General features: G+C 36.6%; 1 protein-coding gene across 3 annotated transcripts; it reads left to right on the top strand.

Moving 5' to 3' along the window:
- The first annotated feature begins 341 nt into the window (after positions 1 to 341).
- On the top strand, positions 342 to 15,835 carry MTRF1L (mitochondrial translational release factor 1 like). Of its 3 annotated transcripts, none has more exons than XM_037819799.1 (7): positions 342 to 675; positions 4,417 to 4,496; positions 11,159 to 11,342; positions 11,844 to 12,007; positions 13,575 to 13,692; positions 14,736 to 14,872; positions 15,607 to 15,835. In XM_037819799.1, exons 1-7 carry the CDS (start codon positions 417 to 419, stop codon positions 15,805 to 15,807), a joined length of 1,143 nt encoding a protein of 380 aa, XP_037675727.1. In that variant the 5' UTR covers positions 342 to 416; the 3' UTR covers positions 15,808 to 15,835. The 3 variants fall into 3 exon arrangements, with proteins under 3 accessions (XP_037675727.1, XP_037675744.1, XP_037675735.1); XM_037819807.1 differs by lacking the exon at positions 342 to 675 and adding an exon at positions 9,535 to 9,604 and having other exon boundaries at positions 4,435 to 4,496; positions 11,184 to 11,342; XM_037819816.1 differs by lacking the exon at positions 342 to 675 and having other exon boundaries at positions 4,425 to 4,496; positions 11,184 to 11,342.
- Positions 15,836 to 17,108: the final 1,273 nt, after the last annotated feature.

Genomic DNA, 17,108 nt, shown 5'->3' with positions numbered 1-17,108 from the left:
ACACCCCATCTCCACCTCCACCAATGGCTTCCCACCTTCGGCTCTGGGAGACGAAAAGCGAGGCTGGCCCTGGAGGAGGTGTTGCCTCAGCCCCCGCGACGAAATCTATCTAGACTACTCTCCGCGGCGGGCCTGAAGCCATACTCTAGGCCTGAGCAGTAAATCCGCGCAGCCAGGGTTAGCAAACACCATCCCTGAAGGAACGCCGAGACTATGTGCCGACCTCTCCCAGGATGCCCCGAGCTTTCCGTTCCGCCTTCTCGGTTTCCGGCCTCGGCGGAGAACCCAAAAAACTCGTGCTCAGCCGGAAAGGCCCAGCAGAGGCTTCCGGGAGGCTCGCTCAGTTGGCGCCGCAACGCGAGACTTGAGGCGTCGGGATCTTCCGGCTGCAGCAGGTTCTGAGGCTGGTCCTGGCGATGCGGCCCAGGCTCTTGTGGCGTGCTGCCCGGCGTCTGTGGGCCGGCGGGGCCCCAGGCCCGGCCCTCCGTTCCGTCAGCTACGGAGGTCCGCCGCTGGAGGGGCTGTTTGCCCGTGGAGGGCCCCTGCGGAGTTTCTTGGAGCGCCAAGCAGGGTCTGAAGCCCTGCTGCGGGTCAGGGGGCCCGAGCTGGTAGCGGCGGCCAAACTGCTGGGCGAGAAGGAGCAGGAACTGCGGGAGACAGAGCGCTTGCTGCACGGTAGGGCCACGCTCAGGGAGAAAGGTTCAAAGCAAACGCCTTACTCTTTTGCTGTTCCACTAAGCAGCAGGCCAGGCGGCTACACGCCATCCAAGTTTCAAACTCTTAACTCAGTTGCAGCCTTTTGGTTTAGGGTCAGCGGTCAAGCCAGCAGCGTGTGCGTTGAGCGCATCCACTCCCCTTTATGCCCTTGTGCTCCCTTGGCACAGTGCTCCGCCCCCTTCTATAGGTCTTAGCAAGTTGACGTTTTTTGGCTGTGTACTCTTTTCCAGGACAAAGTACTATCCCAGTCACGTGTGTCGGTGCACTGTTTATCACAGTGTGGTAAGGGGACCCCCTGCAACACTATCAGGAAAGATGACTTTTCAAACCAGATTTATGACTCAGAATCTGAGACCTAGGTATATGCATTTATTACAAGCTTCCCAGGTGATTCGTGTGCATACGAATCAGGGATAGGGCCCGAGTTTTGCATTTCTGCAGGCTTCCAGGGGATGCCTAGATGCTTCTACATGGACCACATTCTGAGGACATAGGCTCTAGAAAGGGTCACAGTCTGTTGGGGGGAGAAAGAATTAATTATAATACAGCTGACAAGTAAGAACAACTATGTGAATAATGACCTAGAGAGAAAGCAAGGACAAACTCGTTGGGAAGGCCTTGCAGAGGTTTAAGATAAAGGCCCCATCCTTAAAGGATATAATTATAGTTTACCTTTATTGATCCCTTACCACACTGCAGGCTTTGCTGAGCATTCCTTATCTGTAAACTCATTCAGTTCACAGTAACTGTGAGGTAGGTACTATTAGCCTCACTTGACCGAAGAGGAACCTGAGGCAGAGAGAGGTGACATAACTCAGCTCAGGGTTCAGTGACTTGTAAGGATTGGAGGGTGGATATGACTGACTCCAGATTTCATGTTCTTAAGTACTGTACTCTTCTTTAATCACAGAAATAGAGAGATTCTGGGGAGTGGGAGAATCTGCATTAAGTGATTTAAGAGAAAAGGAAGATGCCTCGAATGTAAAGGAAGGATATATTGGAAAAATAGCTTTTTTTCAAAGTATAGAACTACCTTTTAGGAGCTCACACTCTAGTGAGGAAGAGAGATGTTTTAAAAAGTCAAGGAATAATATAAGTGGAAGAAAAGTTTATTTTGTTTTAATCTCTGTAATAAAGAGCAGAGTGTTATGAAAGCAAAGGCTTGCATTTGAAATGGATCTGGAAGGCTAAGCAGGAGGTTGCCAGGTATTGTAAAAGAACAGAATTGAAGGCAGAGATGGCTGGCAAGGATAGAAGTTCCAAATTGGGAAATATAATGTAGGGGGAGCATTTACTAGGTACAGGAGATGATTATGTCATAGAAAGGTGGAAAATGAAACACAGTTAAGAATCTTGCATGACAAAAAATTTGGATTTTCGCTGTGGACAATGAAAAGTTAACAGAAGGTTTAAGCAAAGAGGTGACATTGCTTTTTTTTTTTTCCCTGCAATTTTATTGAGATATAGTCACATACCCTACAGTCATCCAAAGTATACAATCAGTTGTTCGCAGTATCATCATATAGTTGTGCATTCATCACCAAAATGTTTGAACATTTTCATTACTCCAAAAAAATAATAAAGATAAAAGTAAAAAAGGAATACCCAAAACATCCCATCTCCCCTATTGTTCATTTACTTTTTTGGGTAACATCGTTTTGAAGTAAAATTAACACTGGTGTAAGTGTCAATGATGAATTGGACTACTGAGACCCTGGTAGCTGAAAGGCCAATGTGGAGATCTGTTCAAGCAGTCCAAGTGAGAAGTGGTGGTTGGCATAGGTCTGACTCAGCAAACATTCTAAGGTAAAATAGTCAGAATTTGACAACTTGCCACCTGAAAAGAGTGAAGGAGAGAATTCCAAGAAAAGTCTTAGGCTTCTGACTTCTGAAGATGGCTGGTACTGTTAACTAAGATGAGAATATAAAAGTTAGATTGAATTAAAGGAAAAGATGAGTTGAACTGCCTTGTTAACTAGAGGACATCCAGATAAAGATACCTGGAATTACTGGTATAGAGCACAGGAGAAAAATTGAACCTGAATAATCATGAGAATTCTCAGCATACAGATGATAAATTAAGCCTTGGAAACAGATGAAAATAGCTCAGGGAGAATTTGTAGAGACAGAAGCAAGACTAACAAGGCCCAAACATATGTAATATGTGAGGAGCAGGCTAAAGGAGGAAGCTGTAAAGAATCGAGGAAGAACAGCCAGAACTTTGGGACCTTGAACCAGACAAATGAAGCTGTAGAAATCAATTAAAGACATTTTCAAGAAGTCAGTACCTGACCTAGAAAAGATAAAGTGACTACATACTGAAATAAATTTTGGATTTGACAATTTTGTCAATGGTGATTTTAATAAAAATATTTTATTAATATGATTATACAATTCAGTGTCACAAGTTGAGAAGTAAATGAGAGTTAACAAAAGAGAAATAATAAATAAACATTTTATCTCCAGAAGTTTGGGTGGGAAAAAAGAGGCAGTGACAATAAGGGGTAATTTGAAGAGTATAACAGAAGGACCCTTTTAGGATGGGGAAAACTTGAACATATTTGTAGGTAGAAGGAAAAGGGAAAGCAGGTACATGTTAGGTACCCAATGAATATATACGGATTAAGTGCCACTGAGGAGAAATTAAAAGAATGAGAAGAGAAAATAACCAGTGGAACAAAGTGCATTACCGTCGCCTCTGAATAACTCCTGGGTCTAAACCTTCTAGAGCTGCACTATCCAGTACCGTAGCCAGTAGCCATATATGGCTATTGAGCACCTGAAATGTGACCAGTCTGAATTGAGATGTGTTATAAGTATAAAATACACACTGGATCTTGAAGACTTGGTATGTAAAAAAAAAAAAAAAAAAGTTAATAGCTTTTATATTAATTTTATGTTGAAATAAGATTTTCAATATATTGGGTTAAATAAAATGTAATATGCAAATTAAATTTTTAGAATGCAGTGCCAATCTCCCCAGCCTTACAGAATTTAGCATTTCAGAACTGAAAAGCACCTTTGAGATCATCCAGTTCAAACTTGTCATTTTACTCTTGAGATAACTGAGACGTGAAGAAGTTGCATGTGTTTTCCTAAGAACTAGTGCCCAAAGAAGTGAGCTAGTGCTAGAATTCATTTTTCCTTTTCCCAACTCAACACATTTACCAATTCACCAAATTTCTTTCATATCAAACTCAACGCCAAAATATTTCCTACATTTCCTGTACTCGTTCATCTTGATTGTGCTGTTGTCATTATCTATGCTTGAATTGAGAGCAGACTTTATATAAGTATTATCTCCAGTTCGCAGCATGGTTGATTCTTTAAACAAACATACAAACTGATCCAGACTGACTGACAGTATAACTAAAACCATATTTGTTAATATGAACATATTTTAGAGTAGAATTACAGGATATTTTAATTAGTTTTATATTTTTCTGTACAGAAACCATATATATTTTACGTTAAGTTTACATAGCTTCTTTTATCACCAGAAAAGTTTTTTAAAGCTACATGCTTATGGAAGGCTAATATATAAAATGCTATTTTTAATTGATGGTATGCAATTAAAAAGGCAAAATAGACATTTTATTTTTCCCTGCAGCAACAATAACAATAAAACTGTTATCTTGAAGTCTGTTGACAGTTTAACAGTAATTAAGGGAAACTTAGCCTGCTGCTTTTTTTTCTTAGATGAGAATGAAGACTTAAGGAACCTTGCAGAAAATGAAATAACTTTGTGTCAAACAGCAATAACTCAGCTGAAGCATCAGGTATGGTATTTATGCAAAGAATAAAGCATTTCTGCTATTCTACTGTATTTTATTAGAGACTTATAAAAACAATGTAAGAAGTAACTAGCCGAGGGGAATTGTGGGAAGATGGCAGAGGAGGAAGCTCCGGAAATCAGTCCCTCCACCAGAACAACTATTAAGCAGAAAGGAACTGTCTGAATCAATTATTTTGTTAACTCTGGAGGCCAACAGAACACTGTACAGCATCAAGGGAAGAGCAGGAGAAAGAGACTAGTAAAGTACAGTAACTACCAGTAAATAGCTCTCTCTGCAATGGTTACCTTTGCCCAGCCCCCTCTCTCACAAGCAGCAGTGAGGTCTAGCCCCTGGTGCCAGCCCACTCACTAGTGGCCAGAGAGCGACAAAAATCCACTTACCCAAGATCCTGGGGTGGAGTAGGGAAGGGGGTACAGGCCTACCTCTGATCACTCCTTTTCATTAGCTACTTCGTATCACTAGGGTCACAGTTCTGAGGGCAGCCACTGTTCCATCCTGCCCTGGGCAAGGCAACAGAAGAGACTTAAAGATGGTATGCTCCTTCAGAGCTCCAGAGGACAGTTGAAAGGCTGCATTTTCTGAGCAGGGGCAGAATCAAGAAAGGGAGCTTTGGGGAACCCTGGAAGATACTCTTGGTGCTCTTCCTGACCCCTCCATTATCCCTCCCCCAGGGAAGTTTAGAGCCAGCCAGAGCTCCTTTTGTGGGTCCCTAGCCTACTTCCAGCTGGGAAAGACTGACTGGGAAACTACTCTCTGTCATCCTCCCACTCCCCATCCCCGAATCTGCCCTCCAGGCAAAAGCAGCTTGAGACAAAAAAAAGCAATGTAAGAAAAAACTGATGTTGATGGCCTGGGACAAAGGCTTACCTGCTTTAAGACCTGCAGAGGAATACCCAAGATAAGGAGAAGTTCTGTTTCCTGGGAAGCAGACGAAACATTCAAACTTCTGTAAAGAAGAACTCCTAAGGCCACTAGCAAGCCCAAGCCTAAGAAATGTTGACACAGGCCCAGAAAAGACAGGGAAGACCCTGCATTTCACATTTGTCTTAGGCTGACCTTACCAATAGGAAGCCTGAACTCTTACTAAGCGTACCAGCCAAAGCAAAACCAAATTGCAAAAATGGTAAAGGTGTTTTTTGCTTAGGTTTACTTGTTATTGTTAGCTCCTGACTTCCAAGAAAATCTCTCATATCACCAACTGGTTACAAAGTCAAGAAACAAAAATCCCAGAGTTAACATTTTTAAATATTTAACTGTACAGTATGCAACAAAAGATGACAAGACAGACAAAGAAACAGGAAATGACGGTATACAAAAGAAGAGGATAAAAATCAGAAAATATCAATGAAGACCAGATTTTGGACATACTGGACAAAGACTTTAAAAGACTGATCTTTAGTATGCTCAAGGAGATGAAGGAAAACACGGGAAAAAACACAGGAAAGTAATGAATGAATAATATGAGAATCTCAGTAAAGATATGAAATTTTTAAAAGGACCAAATGTAACTCCTGGAGTTGAAAACCACAATAACTAAAATGAAAAATTCCCAAGAAGGTTTCAACAGCAGATTAGAGCTGGCAGAAGAAAGAATCCACAGCCTCTAAGATGAGACAGTTACAATGAGTCAGGCTGAGGAGCAGAAAGTATTATAAAAAGCAAAAATAGCCTAAGAGACCTCTGGCAGACCATCAAGCATACCAATATATACATTTTGGGAGTTCCAGAAAAAGACAAAAAAGGGGCAAAGGAATATTCAAAGAAATAATGACAGAACTTCCCAAACTTAGCAAAACACATGAATATGAACATACAAGAATCCCAGAAAACACCAAAGAAGATAACCTTGAAGAAAAATATGCTCCGTCACACAGTGGTCAGATTTTTGAATGCAAAGGCAAGAAGACAGTTCTGAAAGCTGCAGGAGAAAAGCAACGTATTATGTACAAGGAAGTCCCCATTAATTGAGTGCCAATTTCTCAACAGAAACCATGGAGGAAAGAAGGCTGGGGTGAAATATTTAAAGTGGTGGAAGAAAACAATTGCCAACCAAAAATTTTCATCTGGCAAGACTTTCAAAAATGAAGGAGAGATTTAAGATGTTGCCTGATAAACAAAAGGTAAGGGAGTTCATCACCACTAGATTGCACCTACAAGCAATGCTAAAGGGATAGTGGTTCAAACTTGACTGTTAGTGATTCAAAGTTGCATAAAGATACGACGACCTTTGGGTAAGGTAACCATGTGAGTAAAAATTAATGCCAATAATACTGTATTATATTTTTTGGTATTAACAGTACTTATTCCTACAGGTGCTAAAATGTAACTGCATAAAAAGTAATGATTAATCTGTGGTTTTGGTCAGAGGATGTACAAAGATATAATTTATAATAAGTAAAAGAAGTGGGAGGACAGAGAGGTATACAGTGTATGTGTATGCTACTAAAGTCAAATTGGCATCAAATCACATAAGATTATTATATATTTAGGATGTTAAATTTTAACTCCATGGTAATCACAAGGAAAATATATTAAATATACCCAGATAGAAATGAGAAGGGACTATATATGGTTCAATATAAATTTGAAAATATGCATTAATGGGAAAATTGAGGACCAAATATTTATAAGACTTACAAAGGCTAAATAGCAAAATGACAGAAGAAAGTCCTGCATTATCACTAGTAATTTTAAATGTAAATGGATTAAACTTGCCAGTCAAAGGGCAGAGATTGGTAGAATGGCTAAAAAAATAAAGTATGACTCCACTATTGGTGGAATGGATAAAAAAAAAAGTATGACTCCACTATTGGTAGAATGGATAAAAAAAAAAAAAGTATGACTCAACTATACACTATTTATAAGAGACTCCCCATAAATTTAAAGATGTAAGTTGATTAAAAGTCAAAGGATGGAAAAAATATATACCATGCAAGTATTAACCAAAAAGAGCTGGGGTAAATATACTAATATCACATAAAATAGTCTTTAAGTTAAAACTTGTTATGAGGGACAAAGACAGTCATTAGAAACTGATAACAGGATCAACTGAACAATTTGTAACAATTACAAATACATATGCACCTAACAACAGACCCCCAAAATATAGGAAGCTAACAGATATGAAGGGAGAAATTGAAGGTTCTACATTAATAGTAGGAGACTTTAATATACTGCTTTCAATAATGGATAGAACTTCTAGCCAGAAGATGATTGAGGAAATAGACAACTGATTGATACATAGATAGACAGACAGATAGGTAGATAGATAGATAGACAGATAGATAGATAGAGAGCACTTCACCCAACCACAACAGAATATACGTTCTTCTTGAGGACATGTGGATCATTATCCAAGATAGACCATATCAGGTCACAAAGCAAGTCTCAATAAATTCAAAAATACTGAGATCATAAAATGTATGGAAAAGAACAATCCTTCAAAAAATGGTGTGGAAAATCGGGTCTCTATTTGCAAAAGAATGAAGTTGGACCTTACCTCACATCATAAACAAAAATCAACTCAAAATCGATCAGATACTTTAAGAGTCAGAACTATAAGATCCCTAGAAGAAAATGTAGGGAACCATCCTCAGGACCTTGTGCTAGATAATGGTTTCTTCAACTTTACAACCAAAGCACAAGCAACAGAAGAAATAGATAAATGGGATCTCATCAAAATTAAAAACCTTTGCACCTCAAAAGACTTTATCATGAAAGTAAAACAACAACCTACACAATGGGAGAAGATATTTGGAAACCATATATCTGATAAGGGTTTAATATACAGAATATGTAAAGAAATCCTTGAACTCAGCAACAAGACAACCCCATTTATAAATGGGCAAGGGACCTGAATAGACATTTCTCCAGAGAAGACATACAAATGGCCAAAAAGCATATGAAAAGATGCTCAGTATCATTAACCATCAAGGAAATGCAAATCAAAACCACAATGAGATACCATTTCATACCCACTAGAATGACTATTAAAAAAACAGAAAATTACAAATGTTGGAGAGGATGTGGAGAAACAGGAACACTCATTCATTACTGGTGGGAATGTAAAATTGGTGTAGCTGCTGTAGAAGAGTTTGGCAGTTCCTCAGAAAGTTTAGTATAGAATTACCATATGACCCGGGAATCCTACTTCTAGAATTGAATTTTGAGACGTGAACAGCTATTTCCACACTGATGTTTATAGCAGCATTATTCATAATTGCTAAAAGATGGAAGCAACCCAATGTCCATCATCCAATAACTGGATAATCAAAAAAAATGTGGTTTATACCCACAGTAGAATATTATTCAGCCCTAAAAAGGAATGGTGTTCTGATACATGAGACAACATGAATGGATCTTGAAGACATCATGTTGAGTGAAATGTCAGGCATAAAAGGACAAATATTGTGTGATCTCACTGATACAAGATAATTAGAATAAAACAACTCATAGAGTCAGAATCTAGAATATAGGTTACCAGAGGATGGGGTGGGGTGGAGAATAAGACAAAGCTTAAAATGTCCAGTTTCTATTTGGAATGATGGCTAAGTTTTGTTACTGGATGATGGTGATGGGAGCACAACATTGTGAATGTAATTAACAGTACTGAATTATATATTTGAATGTGGTTAAAAGGGGGAAATTCTAGGTTGTATGTATGTTACTGGAATAAAAATTTAAAAAAAAAAAATCCATGGAACTGTTCAACACAGTGAACCCTAAGTTAGAATATGGCTTAATGGTACTATTATAAAAATGTGCTTTCATCAATTTTAACAAATTTACCATACCAATGCAAGGTGTTAATAATAAGAACTCTGAAAAGCAACTAGCTTATCACTATTTAGAATAATGAACTGGTTTTTAAATCAAAGAAAAAGCACACTTCTTGTGGTCCTGCTTTGTAATACTAAAAGGATTATAGAACTGAAGGAAAAATAAATGTCATATTAATGCCATTTTCTGGAAAGGCAGTGAACTATCGGATTACATTTCCCCACTTTTGTTTTTTTAACAGAGATGGGGGCAGGCGTGTGGCTAGATGGTGGGTAGAAGAGGTCATAGAGCAATTTTGGAGCTCCTCAGAGGCAAGAATATTTCTTTATCTCCATGTCTTTGGCACTAGATAAGGACTCTCAGATTTTTAAGAACTGAACTGTATTGCTTTGGTTTTACATAGGGAGATTTGTGGGAGAATGTATGAGTTCTATGAAGAGTAATCACTATATGAAATTAGAAGCACACTTTGCTCTTTCATAGATCTGTAGAGCAGAGATTAAAGGTGTACAGTGATTATCTCTCTGAGACTGTATGGGAAAGAATATATTCAGGAAAGGAAGGAGCTTTGAAGGTGTGCTTAGTTTAGAAATTCTACCTCTTCTCTAGCCAAGTGTGGAACTTACCAAAAATTAAATGTTCCCATCAACTACTCTAAAGGGAAAGTGCCAATATGGGGTAAAAAATTTGTGTAGCTTGCTATATGCCCATTTTCTCAATTTTTCATGAAATAAAAGGCAATACATGTTAATGGTTTCTGTTTATTGGCTAGTAATCAACAAACAAAAGTAAAGTCTGCTATTTGTTAGTTCCAGATATGAATGATCATGTTGTATTGGCAAAGGCTTGAGTGATGGAGAAATAGTAACAGGTATAACTCCCTACCAACATAAAATGTGAAAGTTCAGAACTCTTAGATAAACTTGGGATTCAAATTCTGCCTCTTCCACTTTCTAGTTGTATAATATTGGGCAACTAGATTATTCAGCCTCTCTAAACTTAGTTTGCACATTGTAGAGTAGAGTTGTTAATAGTACCTTCCTAAGAATTTAAAATATGAAAAGTGCTAAGCACAGTCCTGGGTATATATTAAAGAACCAATAAATATTGGTAGTGTTTCTTTTGAATTCACCTATATTCCAAGCCTTTATTCTATGGCCCATAACTAGCGTATCAGTAAGTTTGAAATATACTATTTCATACTTAATGTATATGCTGTGGAAAGAAGACTGATTTAGGAGTCCTATGACTTGAGTTCTTGTGCCTACCAGTTACTAACACTTTGCCCTTTAAGAAGTCATTTAGCTTTTGTTAAACTCAGTTTCCTTTAACGTAAAATGAGGGGACTGGAACAGAACAGATCATCTCTTAGGGGCCCTTTCAGTTCCAAAATTGCCAGTTTCTCTTCCATATTAAGGACGCTTAATACAAAAATGCAAATACAATTTGAGTGCTTTTGTTCTTCTGCCTAAGCAGGCCTTCAATTTCAAGAGAGTAGAGCAAAAATCTTCTCTTTTGCATTCTACATACAATATAATGTCCTATTCACAGAAGGCTCTTAATTGAATAAGGAACTGATATAAAACATACATGAACTCTACAAAGAAATAAAAGTAAGCCTATAAGTTTTAGCTGAACCTTACAGTATTTATAATATAGTTATAACAATAATGGTTTCTGGAAGTTTACAGGCTATACAGTTTATACAGTTCTAATTGCAAGATGGTTGAACAGTTCTCAGCAATATTAAATTATTTTAGGGAAACTTAACTAAGTTAAATACTTAAAATACTTTTATTTATCTTTCTTTTTTAAGTTTTAAATAGTTCTTAATTACAAAAGGGATGGCATTTTTGTATTTACAGATTATCTTACTTTTGGTTCCCTCAGAAGAAACAGATGAAAATGACTTGATCCTGGAGGTAACTGCAGGAGTCGGGGGTCAGGAAGCAATGTTGTTTACTTCAGAGATATTTGATATGTATCAGCAATACGCTGCATTTAAAAGGTGGCATTTTGAGACCCTGGAATATTTTCCAAGTGAAATAGGTCAGTAAACTGTTTAATTGCTTTTGGGTAAAGTATAGATTTAATTTATTTATCTATATCTGTCCTAGGAAAATTCTGAAGACCATTGTAGGCTTTAGAATTTATTTGCAGTGATGCTGAAGTAGCTTTATGGTAGTCACTTGTCTGATAATTTTGAGTACAAACATGCCAGTTTTGAAACAGCTTGCAAACTATTAGTCACTCAAGAATACTAACCATTCAGTGACTAATGGTCTTTTAAAAGTAGTCTTTTAGATCTGTTATTGAATGAACATATTAGCAGTATAAATGCTTTATGTTTAATAACTAGAAGCATTAAAGATAATAAGTATTAAAAACATCGATAGCAGACTTGCTAAAGTTTTTTAATGTTTTACAGTCTGAGCTTATATGATATTCTTTTGTGACTGTTTTAAACATTTCAAAATGATAGATGTGATGGTCAATTATTTATAAATGGCAGGAATAATAAAAGAATTATATTTTCCCTGTATTTTCAAGGTGGCCTTAGACATGCATCTGCCAGCATTGGGGGTCCAGAAGCCTATAAGCACATGAAATTTGAAGGAGGTGTGCACAGAGTACAAAGAGTGCCGAGAACAGAGAAGCAAGGCCGCATCCATACTAGCACCATGACTGTGGCAATATTACCCCAACCTACTGAAGTAAGGCATATAATCCCCTCTCTCCATGGTATCCTGGGGTTAGCACAGTGTCTTGCCCCAAGAGTAACACTCAGAGCTTACTGTCTGTCCAACATGTATGACTTCACAATAGATGGTTAAGAATTAAGGATTTATGAACAACCCAACCTTGCACTTTCTATTAATTTTTCTCTACCACTAACTTTAAGGTAGATATTGAGATCATCCCTTTAGGTGAAACAATACTAACTTTTTCCTTGCTAAAAGGACTAGGTTTTATTCTACTTCAAACCAAGTCAGATTGCCTTCCTAATGACTTATGCCCTCCCAATCTATTAATAACAAAAATCTTGTTTTAATAGGGGTAACAACAGAATTCCTACTTTATAACCGAATTATATTAAAATGGAAGTGTACTGTTACAGTATTCAGAATGAGTATACTTTTATTCTCACAAAGAAAATTCTCAATCTATATTTGTAAAATAACTTAATTGGGAAGTTATATTGCTTTCATCCCTCTACTGAGAAACTCCCTTTTTATTATACTGACTTGTTTTTCAGAATCAAGTATGAATGAATGATTTGAAGAGATGGAAGTTTAATTGGGGGTTTCTGTTTATTAATCTTTGGAAACAGTGCTGTTTGACTCACAGTAATAGGGTTAATAGAGTTCCTTTCATTAGATCTATTTGTTGTGTGAAGCTGAGATGAGGGAAAAAATAGTTAATGGGAAGAGTGGTGAAGGAATAGAAGGCAGGAGCCACATCTGGATACTAGTCACTTTGGGTTAAGCATCTTGGGCATGGGAGAAGGAGTTTTAAGGAAAATATGGAACACTGAGGTTCACATATCACCTCACTTAATTCTAGCAACCCTAAGAGAAAGCTCCGTAGGACATGGTGGGCCTATGGAGAGGTAGGATTCCTACTGCCAAGGTTATGGACATGTCACCGAGTGGTTCACAAAACAGCTTTTTAAATCTGGTGCTTTTGATGGTGACTCTCGTGGCACAGCATTATTCATCCTGATATTGGATCCCAGTGTATGCATGAATTAAATCTGTACCCTTGACTTCTTAGCCTTTGCTCTTTCCATTTTTACCTCTTCCTCCAGGTATGTTTAAGCCCCCCTTTATTTAAGAGTAAACAAAATAAACCCTTCCCACAGTCTCCCAACTATTATTGCTTTTTCCTGTGCTGAATTCTTTGTGAAAGCAGAAATAATCCATAAAACTTGCTAGTCCATATATTTACATTGCTAACAGTAGCTAAGTTCTATTCAGCTATGTTCTACTGTTACGTGGTGAGAAGAGGGTAATTTACAGGGAAGATGAGTTTTTCAGTATTAAGAAGGATTTGTTTTTGCTTTGTATTATATTTTTATCCCCTATTCTTTCCCCACCCAAAAAAAAAAAAAAAAAAGTTTTAAAATGGCATCCTTCCAACTACTGTCTTAAAATGATACCTTCTAAATCCGATGAGTTCTGAAGGTGGCATGTACATATATTTATAAATGGATAGTTTTTGCCTTTGAATAGTTGGTATATGTAATATTTTTAATCCAAACTTTTCTTCTTTTATATATAGATTAATCTGGTGATTAATCCTAAAGATTTGAGAATTGATACTAAGAGAGCCAGTGGGGCTGGTGGGCAGCATGTAAATACCACGGATAGTGCAGTCCGGATAGTTCATCTGCCAACAGGTATGCGTTTATTTCTTCAGCATCAAACCTTGAAGGAAAAAATCAATCTCTCAATAATTTAGGACTAACATTCTACTGAAACAGATCTTCAGTGACCAAAGGAATATATATGATTAAGGATCCTGTTATTAAATAATTTATTTAGACTCATCCTAAGCTGAAATTCTGCTTTGCAGAATAATTGCAAAGCCAAAAAGAGAGCAGGATCTAAATCCAGGGCATTTCATTATTTGTGACTATGAAGAGAAGGTATGATAGTCCCTACAGGTAGCCTTCTGAAGTTTAGACTTAGTTTTTACTATTAAAGAAAAAAATCTTCACAGTGAAGTAATTATTATGGGTTCTTCTTTATCAGCAAATGCTCTAAACATTAGGACATGGAGCTTCTTCCATTATTTTCAAACTCTAGGGGTTCTGCATCTACATAATTAGTCAGTTGGGTTATATCTAAATTTTTCTTAAACCTTCAGTATCTACTAGATAGACTAAATGTGCTTTACAAGTATTATTACTGTGATTTACATGTGAAAAAAAAGCAGTTATCGATAAATAAAATAAGTACCTTAAAATGACAGATCTCATATTGGCATAATTCCCATTATTGGTAGTGGTTAATGGGAGTGTTGGATTAATGTGTTTTTGTTTTTCTAAACATGGGAAAATCCTCATTTTAAACTTTAAGAACACGTCCTATGTAAAGATAGTATATTAACATTCTTTGTGTCTTCTTAATTTCTATAATAAGTAGTCATTACTTTAAAAACTAGCTAGCTGTGAGTGGGAGAACAATGATTTATGCTTATTGTTTTATATGTATGCCTTCAATAAGGAAACACTTTGTGCTGTATCTCAAATTTTCAGTTTCCTGACAAACATTTTAAAAGTTATGTTAAGTTTATATAGTCTTCCTTTTATAGTGGAGTCCTATTTTCCCCCTCATTAAGGAAGAAGAAAAAGGATAAGAAAGAAAAGGAGTGTTCCTTGATTAATAAATACAGAAGATTTTTCTATTAAAACTCACTAATTCTCATAACACTATTCAGGTATTGTCTGTGAATGCCAACAAGAGAGATCTCAACTGAAAAATAGACAGATGGCTATGAAAAAGTTACGTGCAAAACTTTACAGCATGCACCTAGAAGAAGAAACAAGTAAAAGATACAATGCTAGAAAGATTCAGGTAAAATTGAATTTTAAAAATGCTTCTAAAGGGCAAAAATATTTTTAGATAACCCAATTTTTATCCATACATGCCAAAATTGTATTACTATATTTGTCAAAATAAGAAAATAAACCAACTAGCTTACCTAAAGGTTATACTTTATAGTAATCTTACTACTATCAGTCTTACAAGGCCATTTTTCTCAGACTTTCAACCAAAAGTACTTATAAAAGATATACTGAGCCCCATTCATTTTTAATCCTTGGAAAATTATGGAAGCAAGAAAGTTGGAAAGCAAACTGAATTTATTTTCTTCCTGTTTGGTATTTAATTTTCTAATTATAAAGCCCTTTTAAGAATTCCTCACTATGAGAAATTCACTATCTTGTTACCACTGAAAATGATGAGATTCATAGAAATTATACATATTTATCTTCCACTTGAATATCAGATCAACTATGTACCAGGCTTTTTGTATTTATCATCACTGTGGTAGGTGTAATAATAAGTTTAGAGTTGAAGTCACAGAACCTTGACTTGGCAGAGATGGGATTCAGATACTAATTTGTCTGACTTTAAATCCCATATTCTTTCTTCTATATGATTTTCTGTGTTATTTGGGGATTTAGAATATTTAAGACTCGGTTCTTGCATTGTGTTTCATATTATAAATCAAGAACTTAATTTCCAGATAAGTTAAATTTGTAGGTTTAAGTTGCCGTGTTTTTTAATTATATCTTTTTTCTTACTAGATTGGAACTAAAGGAAGATCAGAGAAAATAAGAACATATAATTTTCAACAAAACCGGATCACAGATCACAGAATAAACAAGTCTCTGCATGATCTCGAAACTTTTATGCAAGGAGAGTACCTACTAGATGAGCTTGTACAGTCATTGAAGGACTATGCTGATTATGAATCTGTAGTAGAAATTATTTCTAAAAAAGTTTGATGATTTGTAAATTAAAATTATGAAAAGGGAAAAGATCACATTGTTTTGTGTAAGTACTTACAAATATTCTCCTGAAAAACTTGGGTTAACTCAGTGGGAAATAATATGCATATTCTTAAGAGATAATTTCTATAAATTTTTCAATGTATTAGTAAAAAACAGAAGATAATCGTGGACTGTGGTTGTAAATCTTGGATTCTTCCTTACAAGAAGTAGACGGGAGAAAAGTCCTTTGTTTTATGTAAAATATTCCATGATTGGTCAAAAGCTTGGTTTATTTAACTTTTTAGTAAGAAAAACTTCAAACATAAAATAAGGCAGAAATATGACAGTGAATACTGTGTAAGCAGGGTCTAGTCAGGAGACAGAAACCATACCAGTAATTTGAACAAGGATAATTTTAATATAAAGAACTTTTAAGTGATAGTAGAATTAGCTACAAAGAGGGGATAAAAGAGAAACAATACACTAGGAGTGACAGAGAGTACCCAAGAACAGAACAAAATTGGAAGTGGCTCTCATTTCCCAAGGTGACGAATCAGGCCTCACTAGGTAGAGTGTGCCTACAGCCCAGTTGGTAGAAAAGTTCCCTGGGTTGCCCTTGGCCAGAGCTGATCTACAGGGAACCAGCAAGCTAGAAGCCTGCCACCGTGTTATCAAAACTTGTTGGAGGTAAGCACTACTAGGTGTTCAAAAGCACACCTGGTAGCTGTGCCATAAAAGAGGAAAGGAAGCACATGATAGCCAAGAAGAGAAGCCCCTGCCTCCTGCAGTATCTCTCCACTACCCTTTATTGAAAAGTTCAACGTGGTACCACCTGGCTTTCTGAATGAAAGAGAAATATTTTCTAGGTTATTAAATACTACAATATACTATTACTTAATTTCTCTTTACCTATTCAAAAAAGGTAATAATTGCAAAACTAGGATTGATATTGTGAATGGTCTTCGATATTGGTTTTCATTCTATAAATAAGGGAGAACTATTAAAGTTTACTTCCCAACTCCCACCAAGGAAGGAAGGTGTGAGAAACTTCCAGTCCATTAGAACATCAAAGTTGCTTAGGAAAAATCATAACACCTGGTGGATTTTAACAACATAAATTTAAAATATGTATCAGTAGATATGTTATGAACACATAACAGAATAATTGACAAATTCTTATTTTTTAACTCCCATGGCTCCTACTTCACTCATTATTCTAACTTAGTTATTCCTAGACAATCATGTAAATTTTGAAATCTAGGAAAGGTAAGGGTAATGACCATTATTTCTGGCATAAAGTTTACTGGGACCCTAGG

This window comes from Choloepus didactylus, chromosome 2 (assembly GCF_015220235.1).
Source record: "Choloepus didactylus isolate mChoDid1 chromosome 2, mChoDid1.pri, whole genome shotgun sequence".
NCBI lineage: Eukaryota > Metazoa > Chordata > Mammalia > Pilosa > Megalonychidae > Choloepus > Choloepus didactylus.
This window is presented reverse-complemented; position numbering and strand designations above follow the sequence as displayed.